The sequence below is a fragment of the Lynx canadensis genome, chromosome B4 (assembly GCF_007474595.2).
Source record: "Lynx canadensis isolate LIC74 chromosome B4, mLynCan4.pri.v2, whole genome shotgun sequence".
Taxonomy (NCBI): Eukaryota; Metazoa; Chordata; class Mammalia; order Carnivora; family Felidae; genus Lynx; species Lynx canadensis.
The window spans coordinates 35,015,218-35,030,567 of record NC_044309.1 but is presented as its reverse complement, the minus strand read 5'-3'; the positions used below and the strand labels follow the sequence as shown (position 1 = coordinate 35,030,567).

Genomic DNA, 15,350 nt, shown 5'->3' with positions numbered 1-15,350 from the left:
TGACAAACCAATGAGCAATAACGCGTAGTCTCAGAGGTAGGTCCCTCCACCACATGGTTCTGCCTTCACGCAGAACCTGTCGGCAGGTTATGGGTCTGGACGCTCCCTGGCATGAAGAAGTTCACACCACCCAGGGAAGTTTCCCTGGGTGCTGCTCTAGGCCTTCCTGGAATTTTCTAGCCATACTGTCATCACAAGGTATCTTTCCCAGGCATATGTTCTATTTGGCAGGAATCCACACTTTTAGCCTCAGAGGAATCCATAAGGGCTTTCACCTGTCACTCATTATCTTTGACTCTTTTAAAACTACAGAGATCAGCTCTTGGTCCCCTCACTAAATCCTGTATTTATCCTAAATGCCGTCAAATACTCCCCACATTCATATTCATCTCCCCACAAATACTGTCTCTTTCCTCCTTGCCTTGACTATACAGGCCATGGTGCCTTACCCTCTCAGGAAATGGGTTTTCCACCAATCCCAGGAGCCATCATTCATTCACTTCACTGTGTTTATTGTCTCACCTTCTGTGTGTCAGGTACTATTTTAGTCACCTAGGATACATCGGTGGGCAAAACAAAGCCTGTTGCTCTTGAGCTGGCATTCTAGGGTTGGAGGAATTATCAGACAATGAGCAGTGTTGTAAGTACAGAAAATAGGAACATCATACAGTGTATCAAATGATAAGTATTTTGGAAAAAAACTGTGCCAACTGAGGGGGATCAGAGGTGCTGGGGAACAGTGAAGGCAGGTGCTGTCTTAAAAAGATGGGCTTCACTGAGGAGGGGACATCTGAAGAAAGCAAACATGTGAAGAAGGTGCAGAGTTACCCATGCAGATACCTGGGAGAGGAGCTTTCAGGCAGGAGGAGCAGCCCCTGTGGCTGGTGCAGACTGAGCAGAGGAGAAGAAGAAAGAGAGGATTGGACAGGGACCAGATTTTGGCTTTTACACTGAGCAAGAAGGGAAGACACCAGTGCCTTTGAGAAGAGCTGTCCATGATCTGACTTGCATTTCCAAAGGACCACCTTGCTGTCTATAGGAGTCGAGAGTGGAAGCCCAAACACCACTTAGAAGGTAAACACAGTAATCCAAGTAGAAGGTGATGGTAGTTGGCGACAAAGCAGCAACAATAGAAGTGGTAAAAAATGGTCAGATTCTCAACCTGTTTTGAAAATAGAACAGTGTCTCCAGACAGACTGGGTGTGGGTGTGGGAGAAAGAGGCATCCAGGATTGCTGGGGCTGGGCCTCAGCAGTGGGAGGATGGAGTCAGTATCAACTGGGAAAGACAGCAGGTGAAGCATGCTTGCATGAGGAAGACAGGAGCTCCGTGAGGACATCAGTGGAGATGTCAGGTAGACAGTTGGGCACACTGTCTGGGGTCAGGACGTGGAGTCATCAGCATGTAGATGCCATTCAAAGCTGTAACAGTGGTGAAGAGCACCAAGAGAGGGAGAAAGGCAAAGGAAAGACGAGGACTGAGCTTGGGCCTCTGGCATGAAGAGGGCAAAACCCTTGTGCTCACAGCCACTCTGTGGTTGAATTTCTGTTCTCTCTGGGAGATGCCTGTGAACAAACACCAGACGTTACTAGAGGCAGATCGTGAGTCCCCACTTTGTCTAATTCCGCTGAGTTCTGCTGAGTTCCCTAGGCACCGGCCATTGCCCCTCTCCTCCCTGATGAGTTAACCTTGTTCTCTGCCTAAGGCCCCTTCCTCTGTGTGCCCTGTGAGGGCAGAGTGCAACAGCGCATCCCTCTGGGACTACTTTATTTCTTGGGTCTGAAATTATATTTTCCAGAGGGAAACCTAAAGAGGTAACCCCTGTGATTATTCATGGAAGACCCTGGAGCGTCAAAAACTGCTCCCTAACATCCAGACTGGAATCAACTTGGGTGCCTGGGACAACAGCCTTGCCCAACACTCTTCTTTTCCAATCTGCATTTTAAAGACTGTTCCACCACAGAAAGTGCTAAGGGGCCTGGATGTTCGCACTGTGGATATGGAGAAACATTCCCAAACAGTGAATTAAGAAGCCTGGGTCCTCTTTTCAGCTCTGGCACTATTAATCCCTGTGACTTAGAGCAACTAACCCCATTCTCTGGGGTTCCTTGAATGCATGTGGTGAGGTGGGCAGGTTGAGATAGTCTCAACCTGAGGGATCTAGCATTGCACGATTCTGAACTGGGCTTTTTCTGATATACTTTGAGGCATTTTTATTTCCCTTCATCACCTTGCAGATTCGAGAGGGGCGCTCCTCATAAAGCTCCCAAGACCTGTGGGAACTGGCTCACTTGGCTTTGGCAGATCTCACGTGGAAACTCTCTGGAGAGAAGGCCCTAAAGGGACCTTCTGGGAAAGGAGCAGGACAGAGATTGTGTGAGGGGAAAGAAGGCTGGCTTCTGGGGGGGCTCAGAGGGAAGACAATCTGGAGGATTTGTTTAGGTGCCAAAGTGCTAGTCCACAGAAATGACCAGAACAGGAAAAGCAAGTTAATTAACAATGGTACTAGTTGTGATCTTAGCTGATTAGGAGTGAGGTGCAGACAGGAAAAGAGGAGGAGGAAGAGGGAAATGATGGCTTCTCTTGGAGGAGTATTTGCCAGGCTATGTTAAAGACATTATGCACATGGTCAGATTAACTCCTCAGAACACTTAGTCTCCATAGGCGGAAACCGAGCTTCACACAGGATGAATAGTTTGCCCAAAATCACATGGCTAATGGGTGGCAAGACTGGGATCTCAAATCCATTTCCATTAGAGAATCGACTCCTGCACTTTTGTTGGCTAAATCCCTGAGCCAGACTGCCTGGGCATCTCAAGGGGCCCCTGCCACTCACAGGTCCTCATGCAGTGCATTGCCAGCACCGTGACCTGGCACAGAGCTGCCCAGCCTAACTTCTCTGTGCCTATTGATGCTGCCAGTGCTGGACCAAGGGAGCCAAGGCTGCCCTGAGAATGCTCAGACAGATAGGTCTGCATACTCCTGACTGATGCCCCTGATTAATAGGGCTCAGGAGAAAAGGGCAAAGTGTAAATCAGCCCCCACTACCCTTGCTCACTTGACACTTGCAGCTTGAGAAGGAAATGGGAAGGGGGGGGACACTAGGGAGAATGTGGTAACAAGACTGGGAGGGATGGGGCTCCACTGCAGGGAGTGTCCAGGGATGTCTCCCAGGAGTCTCTAGGTGCTGGCCCAAATCTTCCTTGCCCTGGCTCCTGAAGCCAGTGGTACCTTCCCACCACAGACCCATGGGACAAATAACTGTCTCTTACTGGTTTCCCATAAAAACAATAAAGCAAGTTTGATTCCTGCTCTGGTTTCAGGGTCTGCAATGACAGGGAAGGGAGTCATCCTGAGTCATAGAGAAAGAGTGTGCTGCACATCCACCCCCTCCAGGATGAGTCAGAGAGCTCCACACACACGCTTCAACCCTCTCTCCATCCTTCAACCCACAGTGCCTCCATGGGGTGGCCCTCTTGGTCTGCCTTTCCCTGCCCCCAACCATAACAGAGAAGGGGCCAGAATGGGCACAAGAAGGACAGGGCTGATGCACCTCAAGAGCCATGATGAGGGGTTGAGGCAGACAGTGGATTCGTCCAAGAATGTTAGAGTGGACACGACTTTGCAGACCTTTGGCCCAAGCCCATCTCCACATATTCCGCACATGTGCATGCAGTATTTACTGTGCAGCAGAGCCTGGGGATATACCAGTGTTTCAGATGAGGACACAGAGGGCCAGAGGCAGGAAACAACGTGCTCATTCTCACCACTTTTTAATAGCAAAGCCAACCCACAACCTGGCCCCTGACTCCCAATCAGGTGTGTTGGTGTAGGGGGCTCAGCTGGTGGCATTACCAGACTTTGTCTATATGACAATGGTCAGTGAGTCCAGAGCTGGTTCTAAGGTAGATTAAATCAAGATTGATCTCAGACTAAACTGGGTGGGGCAGACTTGATCCTTGACATCTCTGTACACCTCTATTTCCCTTTGCTGGATCCCTTCTTCTATTGCTCATGGATCTCCCTTCCAGCTTCTTCCCACTTGCAGCACCACCCCCAGCACCAATACAAAACTAATGCGACCAAAGTATCCTGTTTCCAATATACTAATTCATACTAAGATAGTAGTGACTCAGTAAGCTACCTTCTGAAAAGTAACGTTACCCTTCTCTTTAGAGAAGATAGTAATGCTCAACTTAAAAATTGGAAATCTAGTGTGTCTAATATAAAACTTTGAGGAACATGACATCTGGGTGAAAAACATATTCCCCACCCTCCACCCTCCAGTTGCTCTATAAAGGCAGTTTTCTACTCTGCTTGGAAATAAAGTTAGCCCTCAAGAGATTTAGCAGTGCATCTATCAGCAGTCTAGTTGGCAATGAGGAGCCATTTTGAAAGTCCCTGGCCCTCTGCAAGGAGAGGTTTGCTGTGCAGGCAGTGGACCACAGAGTACCATGAAGGCAGATGTGATAGAAAGTCAGGCCTGATAAATCAGCCTGGTATGCAAGTTTTCCCAAAGCTGTTGCCTTGAGGTGGGCAGGCTTGACTCGAGAAGTCCGTGGGAACCTGCTTTTGTATGGAAATCCTGGTTTCAGTTCTTCATTCAGCCTGTGTTGGACAGTCTGAGTGTTCTGGCAGTTATAACCCATCAAGGCTCCTCTTGCCCTCTGCCTTCTGACCAAGACCCCTTCACTTTCTCTTTTCCTCTAATTTCCTTTCCTTTCTGTCCCTATTCTCATCTTTTCTGTCCACACACAGCCCTCTCCTTTCCCCTAAAATAGAAGAGTGGAGGGAGGCTGTCACAACACACCCCTTGGTTTAGCCAGACCACCATCTGGGCCTTGCCAGTGTCTCTTACATTAGTTCCCACAGGCTAGCAAGCTAGTGTTGGTGTCGTTGCCAGAAAGTTTCTAAAGCAAAGGGATCTAGAACATTCCATGAGCCAGTAGAGGATGTGAGAGATCTATACCTCAGGCAGGTTCAAAAATGCCCATGAGTGCCCCCCAAAGCATAGTCTATACTATTTTCTCTTCATATTTAGTGCACCTTTTCTCTCTGTCATACTCTTGTTCTCTGTCTCCCGTTTTCTCTGTCCTGCTGGGCTTGTGTTCTCCTCTCTCTCTCTCTCTCTTTCTCTCATATATAGAATTCTTTGATGTTGTTAGCACTGCTGACAAACTGATTTCATTCATTTATTCTTTATGGGTTTCTTTTGTTACTTGAGTGAAGGATATTGACTGTCCTTCCCAAGGGAAGATAAAACTATCTTGACAATTTAATTAGTCTTGTTTAGCATGAATTATTGGCAGGTAATAGCACCTGGGGAGCCATCAGTCTGCAGGTGAATAACACAATGACTCCTGAGGCTTTAGCTGCTTCCAGCCACATGAGCTAGCCACTGTGCAGCTAATGATACAGGGGTCTCAGCTGTCCACTCTCGGCCACCTAGCACACAGAGACAGGAAGAGAAAGAATGAGCCAGGAACCAACAACCCCCATGCTCTGTACCTCTCCAAAGAATCCCTTAAAGGAAGTCCTGAAGGGGCATTTCAACTGTGTGTCTGTAACCACAAAGATTCAAGAAGGGCCCTTCTCCTTCTGGCTAGAATTTTACAATGGGAAACAGATACAAGCCAGGAGGTTTCCAACATGGTGGAGGTAGACAAGGGGGAAAGGGGGACTGCTCTTTCCACTCTCCACTGCCTCATATTTGAGCTTCCTTTCATTTTTTCCTGCCCTTTTCTGTCCAGTGTTTCTGCCTCCCTTGTCATTACCCCTTCTTCCTTTTCCTAGCACCCCTCCTCCACAGATCTATCTCTAAAGACCAAAGACCTCCTCCACAAACCAAAATGGAAATTCTGCTTAAGAACTGTTTGCAACAACCCATATTTCCTTCATTTTCCCTTAAATCTTAAAGCCATTGACAGCTACCCTCAGCTTCTATATATCCCAGTTGACTTGTGCTTATTTAAACTTTACATCTCCCTAGCAAAGAAGCTCTTCATTCAACTTCAGAGGGGTTACAGTTTAAAACATATTTTACTTTGGTCTCCTTAAAATTCCCTTCCTTGCTGCCATCTCTGGTGGCTCTAAGTTTTAGCATCTCCCACCTCCACATCTGCAGGGCCACACTTTAGTTCCTGGTTGAAAGAGGAGATAAAAAGGATAATGAAGACTCTTCTGCCTTAACCTACATTTGCTGGCTCCTGACTGTGAAGGTGGTGTCAAGTATCTCTAGAGGCCCCTGACTCCTGCTATTTCCAGTCATCCCTGCCTGTACCAACCTGATGATTGTCCTCCCAACTTAGATTAACTAGAGTATCACCAACAAAACCTCAATCCCTCTGCCTTCCACCATCCCATGACTCTCTTACAACTGAACCAGCTATCCTGTCTTGCAGATCAAATTAAGATGAGATTAGAGACAGTGAATAGAGAGAAGCAGAGAGCAGAGCTTGGGAGGTAGGGAGGGTGCCAGCTGGACCCAGACTTTCAGGTGGTCTGAAATGGAACTTATATTAGATCCACTCCCTAAGCTCTGGACAAGAGATACTTAAAAAAAAAAAAAAAGCAACAGTTCTGACTCACATGCTCCTGTGACATTGCTTTTGACTCATGTTTCAGAGGAATGTAAAATTTTAGCAACTGATATTATAACCATTGTCTCAATGGCGGCCACTGGGATGGTGCATTCCTCTTCTGTGGGGCCTGTTCATGACTTAGCCAAGAGCCAACCTTCCCTGGAGGGAATCAGAAAGTAATCTGCACCTTTCAAAGTCAGCATGTCCAGAAAAGTGCAGCAGGGGCTTATCTCTTTAAAATGCTCTGTAATGACTCCATCCACGTTGCTGCAAATGGCAAGATTTCATTCTGTAATGGCCTGATCTCGAGAAAATATCCTGGAATACAGCTTTATTGGGTACTCCAGCCTAGATATCTACTGCCCAGCTTCTAATCCCTAGTAGTCCTTACCTCCTTGCTGTGTTGAGAAAAGAAACACTCCCCTTTTATATGGCTAAGAGGTATTTTCAACAACCTTTTAGTTCTTCAGAGAGACTGACTATGTAATGTTAACAATTGGGAGACACGTTCCACTGATTCTCCCCTTCATCCTTTTGGAAAAATCTCCATCTAGGAGAATCCTCTCCTTATCAGCCTCTGGTATTCCCTGAGTTTCACTCTTCAGTATCCTACACATGCATGGTCTAAAGATGGTACCCCAGTGAAAAGGAGCAGGGAAGACATTCCAGAACCAAGACTTCATCCACTGAGGTGATAACTTCTAATTTGATCCTGAGCTTGATTCAGAAAGACAGTTTTCCAGAAAATAGCTCCTATTTGCTGTCCAGTGCCACTCATATCATCATTTCCAGGTATACAAAACCTAGGTAATCTGCATAAATACACTAAACAAGGTACATGAGTTTCCTTTCTATTTGCCCTTAGCCTGTTAGCTGGAACCACTAGCCAGGATTCTTTATGAAAATATTCCACCTCTGCCTCACCAATTGAATAATAACCTTATTTCATTTCTACCAATTGTATGAACAAATTAAGTTAATTGACCAATATCTTTAAAACCCTTGAAAATTACCAGACCATTAGAAAACAAAGATTAAATAATTGGCTGCTGAGTGCCTACCATTACTGGACAAAATGCCACTGGAAAACTCAGCCACAATGTTCAGAATAGATAAGCAGCTCTGTTGGCTCACTGTAGAAGGGTCTCCAGGCTCATGGGGCATAAGTCTTCAGAGTCTTTCCACCTTTTCCTCCCCAGGAAGACCACAGATGGAGAAACTCTAAACTAACTCAGGGGAACTGGGAGATCTGGGAAAGGGTCAAAGACGAATGGCATAAGTACTCCAGGCCATCAAACAATTCCGAATTTAGTTCAAAAAGTAGAACTATTGCTAGGTGACCTTTCAGGGCAGTATACCAGGGAATCACAGAGTGGCAAACAGCACAAACATGGCTCTGGGCTAGAGGTGCAGGTGCCCAAACCCAGTGGGTCCAATCTCCCCTTCTAGCTCACCAAGAGATTCCACTTACAGCTAAGCAAGGGTACCAAAGACTGGAATGACTACACAAGATCATCTAGGAAATGTCCTTAGGGGGTTGGCACTATGTCAGTGTACTGTGGGCTCTGTGAGGGCGAGGGCTGTATCTCAAGCTTCTTCCTATTTCCACTTAGAAATCACCCAATGATTGCTTTCTTATTATGAGTGGTTAGTTTTTTTTGAGACCCTGGATCTTAAAAACATAGTTCTTCAAATAAGAATAGGCTTGGGGCGCCTGGGTGGCGCAGTCGGTTAAGCATCCAACTTCAGCCAGGTCACGATCTCGCGGTCCGTGAGTTCGAGCCCCGCGTCAGGCTCTGGGCTGATGGCTCAGAGCCTGGAGCCTGTTTCCGATTCTGTGTCTCCCTCTCTCTCTGCCCCTCCCCCATTCATGCTCTGTCTCTCTCTGTCCCAAAAATAAATAAACGTTGAAAAAAAAAAATTCAAATAAGAATAGGCTTATATGAGACATTGACAAACACCACTCCCGTAGGCCAAAAGTGCCCTCTGAATAGCATAGCTTAACACCCAAGAAAAAAATTAATCTCCAAATTAAAATGAGTCTTCAGATTCTCCCAAAGTGAGACCCTTAGGAGAGCTATCATTACCTGGGCTTGGGACCCAACATAGGAGTCCCAGAGAGCTCCATCCTTCCTCTCCCTTCTTCTCTCATTGCTCCTCCTGACTTCTTCTTACCCCCTATTATAGAGGTGTATCATAAGTATTATTAAGTTAATACATATTTTTAAAATAATAAGATACAATCAAGGTGATTAGAACATACTCAAAACTAAATCTTGAAGTAAAATGACTTAAATACATGAGATCTTCATTCAATGAGAGCTGTGAAAAGCTAAAAAGCAACAAGGAAATACACAGTTAATACATTTTAAAATCCCACATGTGGGATTCTGAATGTTTAAGAAGTAAGAAAAATGGTTAAAATTTTTCATGGCTGGGGGTTAACTCATTAGGGCCACATGACCCAGATATGTTCTCTAAATTGTCTCCATTCTGGTCCTGTTCAGGATAGGATTGACCCAGAAGATGCTTAAGGTTTTCTCAGGGATCTTAGGAGTAATGGTAGCTTTGGTGGTTTTCAGGGTGGATCCAAGAGGAGAACAATGGCCCATGTCTCCTATGGGAACTCTATCTAATGCCCTGGCATTACATGTAATGTAGATTTACCTCTGTCTGACTCACACTCCCTTCCCCATTATAGCTCTAGAAACACAGAACTTCTTATCCATTAACACAGGAACACAAGCAGTCAAGCAGCTTGAAATTACTTCTGTGTGTGTGTGTGTGTGTGTGTGTCTGTCTGTCAGTGTCTGTGTGTGTCTGTTTCTATGTTCTATCTCATCCTGCTAGCTAAATTCTAGTGACCCCACAGCCTCCAGGCCTGTCAACTGACCTGGCAGCTGGTATTCCTCATGAAGCAGAAAGCAAGATCTAGAATGCACTCTGTAAATGACTAGAGAGGTGTCCCTTCCCTTCTTTTCCCTTGCCTCACCCTTTCTCTCCACCATTCCTAAAAAAGGACATCTTAACAATTTGCTATAGGAAAAAAAGGAATTTGCTGAGAAATCTGTTACCAAAGAAGTATTTTCAGTCTGCAAGTAAATGTCTAGTTGTGCACATTTCCATCCTTCAAAAATTCCATTACATGTTTCCTTGTTTGTACCTTAAAAACAGAAACACAAGAGCAACCATCTGAAAGTGGAGGGTAAAAGCAAAGTCATGACCTTCTAGAAAGAGTTAACAGCTCAGATGGTCAGGATCCATCAAGGGCTTAGCTCTGGGGCCCAAAGAGTAGGGGCATCTTCCTGGATACAAGCTCAAGGAACTGGGGGTTGCAATGGGATACTCACCAATGGCCAATTTCCTCAGCTCCTCCCCTAAAATGAACTCAGCAGTCAGACCCATAAGAACAGCTTTTTTGAGGGTTAATAATAGTAACCTAAATTGTGTGCAAGTCTTCAAAATGTAAAAAACATTCATTATGGCCAAGGCTCTACACCTATAGACTGGAGCTAAGCAAGACCAACTCCCGCCTGAACCTAAGCTTGAGGACAACCCCCACTACAGGGGGGTTGAGGACCACCTCTTTAGATCCTCCTCAGTGATAACTAAAATTCAGTTTTCCCCTAAACTTGAAGGACCATTACCCTTGAACTCCTCTGCTCAAGTATGTTTGGGCAGGGATGTGCACTAAGCATAACCAAGGCCTTTCTCCTTCAGCTGGCAACACCCAGGGTAAGCTAAGTTCATAAAGTTTATCTTAGGAGACATAGTTCATTTCAAAAAACAAAACAAAACCTTCCTGCACAAAATTCGGAAGAACTCATTTGCCACAGGTGTGAATTATTTAATGTGTGCCCAGAAATGGTCCTGAATGGAAAATGCCTTTGGGTCCTCACTAGATGTGAGACACACCTATGCAGAGTTCACTCACAGTGATGTCCCAGAACCTGCCCAGCCTATGCTTTGTATTTCTTTCACTTGTTTCCTTTTGCCCTCCCCTGCCACGGTGTTGCTCCTGTGTTAGCCGAGACCTAGAATACCAGGCATCTTCGTTGGAGACTCATTACAGCTTATCTCTATCTGCCTTTCTTTAAAGCCAGCTGAACATACCCAATGCTCTCCCTTTATGGTAAGACCGACCCTCCTGACCACGCTGTTAGCTTCTGTGACCCTCCTTTAACACCCCCACCATCACTCCCCACCCCGGTCCCCAGAGTCTCTCGGAGCCCAGCCTCGCTCCTGTTGCCGTTGCATGTAGCCACCATGTCGTGTCTGTCCTGCCCTCTCCTGCCTGGTCGTGTGTGAGCCATGAAGTGCTGTTTGTGTAATGGTGTTCTTTTCCCTCCCTGAGCTTTTCTCTGGGTGATAATTTACTGTGATCTTGACCATCTAATGAGCCACCAGGAGAGAATTGGACCCAAGGGCCATTTCCTGTTAAACATTCTGAGGACTCCACCGACTGAGTCTCTAGCCTTAATCTGATGTGGGAAATTTGTGCAGGGCACCCATAAGCACCTTGGTAAGGGCCTCCAGAGAAAAGAGGAAAGAGAAGGATAACAGAAAGTCAGATGATGACTTCCCACTAATCATCCAGTGTCTGTAACATCTGGCCTCCTGTGTGCTCAGTATTTAAGGCCACAGTAAAATGTGTAAGGTGGAATTTATTACTGACAGTGTGGCTGAATATCCAACCACTCCAACAAATATACCCATGAATTTTTCTAAATTGCTGAAGTTCATTAAAATTAGGCTATCCTCACTTTTCTACAGCAGGCTGCAAGCAGAAAAACGAACTCAGTAGTTTGGAACACTCCTGATGTAGGAGTCTATGATTCACTTTGCCTAAAGTGACAGATGCCACTGGGTGTGACCTTGAAGCCTCCTTGGAGCAACCTTCTCCAAAAAGCTGCCATCACATGTTTTAAAACTGAGCCAAGTGTGAGTTTTTAAAAGGACGAGTGAGTAGGTCAATTCCCTGAAAGTCAGCAGAATGGGGGCAAGATTGGGCCGGCCGGTGGTGTCTCCTAACACAGCCCATCCCAGGCTGGCTGGAAGGTTGCCAGGGAAAGGCTGAGACTGGATGTTGTACCCTACTTCACAGAGGCAGCCACTGGGGTCTGCTTCTTCCCAGCAGTGTCATTTGGCTTCTTAGAGGACGTTTCTGTGTCTACATGGAAATGTGCTTCTCCTCCTTCTAGAGTGTTAGGAAACTATAGCTACTTGTGGGGACCGGGGAGGGTGGTGAACCCAACATGGAATTCAAACTGCAAGCTTGACTTTTATTTTTTAACTTATTGGATCCAGATGCCCCTGTAGCACCAGCTTCTCAAACTCTTGACACTCAGAGCTGAAGTTCCCCGTGTAAGCTTGTTCTTTCTTTTTTCTCCTTTCCCGAACATAGTGGAACTGACAGCTGAGTTATAAAACCCCAAGCCTCCTCTGCCTTCTCCTCTGGGGGAACACAACCTCCTTTTAAGGAGAGAAAATAGAATTTCAAGTAGATACATGGGTGATAGAAATGTGGAGATTAAGGGCATCAAAGACTTCAAAATACACAGCCAGGGTAGGGCCCAGGGGCAGGATGAGGAGTCCCATCCTGAGTCCTGCGATAGCCCAGATGCCCACAGGTCACCCTGCCTAAGGGGAACAGGCCCACTGACAGGATCTGAGGCAGCTGTGGTTTGAAAATAGAAGAAATAGTGTGACTCCTCCCCTGTCTGGAGGGAGACAACTAGGAGAGACCCTTCGGACATGGTTTCTGTGCAGCCTTCCCAGGGCAGACTGAGGGTGTGCCGACACGTAAGCTGCTGCCTCTGAGGTTTTTGCCACCCTCGTGGGTCTCCCATGCTGAACAGGAGTAGTAGGATGGGTGGCCTCGGGAACCACCAGCCATGTCAGTGACAGCAGACCATGGGATTAGAACAAAGGGCATTTGTGCTAATAGGATTTTCAGGGGTGCAGACAAGGTGTGGATGTTGTCAGGATCTGGCCTGGAAAGGACTAAAAAGAAAGCAGAAAGGTGAATCAAGAATGGGGAGGGCAGACACAGATCCAATGACTGGAGACTCCTCCTCCCTTGAGGGAGGCACAGGACAGGAACAGTAACAGGAAGCCCAAAGGTCCATTCTCTCCTGGTGCTGACAGGGTTGGGTGAGCTGCACTAGCTCTGGGGAACAGGCAAGTGGCTCCCAAGGGGCTGTCACCACTGGCTCTCTGGCTGATGTGGGCAAGAGGGCCAGGGATCAGTCCATGTTGTTCTTAGGTCTGGAGGCAGAGTGTGACAGGGCAGCCTGTATTGCCCCTGAGCCCTGGGCAGGCACGTGCCCCAGCCCCAGGCCCCTCCAGGTCCAACAGGCTCGCCCTGCTAGCCAGCAGACCCCCAGCAGCACCATATTCCTGCTTCCACTTGCCTTGGCCTGGATTCTGTCCTTCTTCACCTTCCCCTTGACCTCAAGCTTCAGAACTCCCCTGAGGAGATGATCTGCCCTAAGCAGAACCCCTTGGTCCTCTCATATGGGGGCGTGGACTTTAGGGCTCACTTTGAGGGACTACCCCCCCACCTCACCCTGCCTGTGCTCCCCACCCCTTCTAGGGTCTCCTACAGCCTGGAGAGGGTTAGGGCCTCTTAGAAGCCCCAGGGCAGAGGGGAGTAGAACAGCTTCAGAGCCCAAGGGGAGGCAAGGGCTGGGAAACAGTCACCATCAGAGCACTGAGCACTGAGCAGCAACCCTATTCCTACCTTCCCTGTAGCCATGTGGGAAGAGGTAGCACAACAGGAGCTCTGGAACCCCGAGCTGCCAGGGCACAAGATCCTGCAGTGGGCAACGCACTCCAATCCTGTTTGCTGTCAGCCCACCCGGACCACCAAGACCCCCAGTACAATCATTCAGGGTCTGGGATGGAGGCCATGACCTGACCCGCCCAACCACCTTGCACAGAGCCACATCCCGCTCCGGATGCACGTCCCCCAGCCAAGCCAGACAAGAAAGAGGCTGGGCTGCTTCCTCAGCATTCAGCAGAGGCAGGATGCACCCAAGACAGCTAGCTCTCAGCCTAGGAGATTTCAAAGCATATGGAAGTTCCTTATGGAATCTTCTGTTACTTCACCTAGGGGGTTAAGAATTAGGACTAAAGGGCAAAAGAGGAGAACAGATAGGGTTATGGGCTCAGGGGCCTGGGCACAACTTGGCTCTGCAGAGACCTCAGGCCTGAGTTGTCTACCTGGAACAGGTGAGCAGCTGGTCTCCCATCTGTGACCCAGTGGAGAGAATCTAGTGCAGCTAACCCTTCCCTGCCTGCCTCCACCCCAACCAAGGGCTGTGTTGCTCAGAGCAGGGCCCACCTCGTTCTTGCCCCTCCCCTCTTTGTTGCTGTGTTAACTGCCACCTCCTATTGCCGATGGATTCCAGAACGCAGAGGAGAACTCCCGCATCTCCATCACCTTCTTCCGCCTCTTCCGGGTCATGCGCCTGGTCAAGCTGCTAAGCCGTGGGGAGGGCATCCGGACCCTGCTGTGGACCTTCATCAAGTCCTTCCAGGTAGCCACCTCCACCCTAAGCGGGCTGCAAGGAGAAGAGCCTCTTCAGCTCCCCAAAGGTGGGGCTGCACAAGGGTCTCTGCCCATCTCCTCCTGGGCTCCCTGCGTGGGAGGCGAGGTGATGCTACACAGGAAAGAACACCCCTAGGGGTCCAGTGTGGGGCTCACACTGCTGCTCTCCAGCTCTGCCCTTGATTTCCTCCTGTCTATAATAAGGTCATTGGGCTGGATTTGTGGTTTTCAAAAGCAAGCTCTGGAGCCCCAGACTTCCCCAAAGTCAGAGCAGAGAAGGCTGGGAGCTAAGGGGGAGGCTGAGTGGTTCTGCTTTCTTCTCTCATCTGTGTATTTTTCCACAAGAATTTACTGCACAAAGAGGTTTTATGTTGGAAAAAATTTGAAAAACATGGGCCCAGATGATCTGATAGCCTCAATGGCCCTCCCACTTTTGGCATTTTTAGGATCTGGCCGTCACCTGCCTCCCAGTAGGCATTTCTGTGGTGTCTGCTGTCCATACCTGTTTGTGGACTTAGCCAAATTCTCCAGGACCCCAGTGTCACTCCACTCAAGGAGAGACGGTCCCCTCCCAGGGGCACAGGGTTGCCTAACTATAGGATCAATTCTCTTTTCTCAGCCTTTATTTTCCATCTGTGAAAGCAGAATAATGGTCGCCCCTGGCCAACGGGTTATGTAAGTCTGAAGTTAAAGAGCAGCAGACTCTGTGAGGCCACTGGAATTTTTTGACGATGACAGTGTAGGGCCCCTGCACGTGCTGCCATGCTTCCTTAGCCCAGCACCAAAGGCAGCTTCTCCCTGCCCATGGAAGCACCACTGTCAGTCTTCCCAGCACTGAAGGATTCCTTCCTTGTCCCATGCTATGGCCAGTCTGAGCCCAGGGATGGGCATGGGAGTGGATCCCTGATCTGAACGTGCCCGTAACAGAAGATGCAGTCAGAGGAAAGTGCTCTCCAGGCAGGTGCCTGCCTCGCTTTGGAATTCTATCCCAAAGGCATAAATAAACACCCTTCCAGGCAGCCTCCTGCCCTAGGAATCATCATCCGAGATCCTTGACTGGATCAGCCTCGTTGCACTCCTCAGAGCCAACTGTCCACCCACCAGCCCCAGGCTGGCTCCCCACTTAATGATGGCCTGCAGCTGCCCTCCCTGCCACCCCCAGCCCACCTTCCCCCAACCTGTGCCATGCCCTGCCCACTCCCTGGGAATCTGAGGGTT

At 48.1% G+C, this 15,350-nt stretch overlaps 1 protein-coding gene across 11 annotated transcripts in view; it reads left to right on the top strand.

Annotated features, from left to right (window-relative positions):
• The window catches only part of CACNA1C (calcium voltage-gated channel subunit alpha1 C), a 664,692-nt gene that overhangs the window by 600,985 nt on the left and 48,357 nt on the right, over window positions 1-15,350 (top strand). For 9 of the 11 annotated variants that reach the window (XM_032593889.1, XM_032593891.1, XM_032593888.1 and 6 more), the window contains 2 exons: window positions 10,680-10,712; window positions 13,993-14,121. In XM_032593889.1, the coding sequence (XP_032449780.1) occupies window positions 10,680-10,712; window positions 13,993-14,121 (162 nt within the window). The remainder of the gene's footprint in view (window positions 1-10,679; window positions 10,713-13,992; window positions 14,122-15,350) is intronic. The other 2 variants (XM_032593890.1, XM_032593885.1) reach the window with 1 other exon arrangement.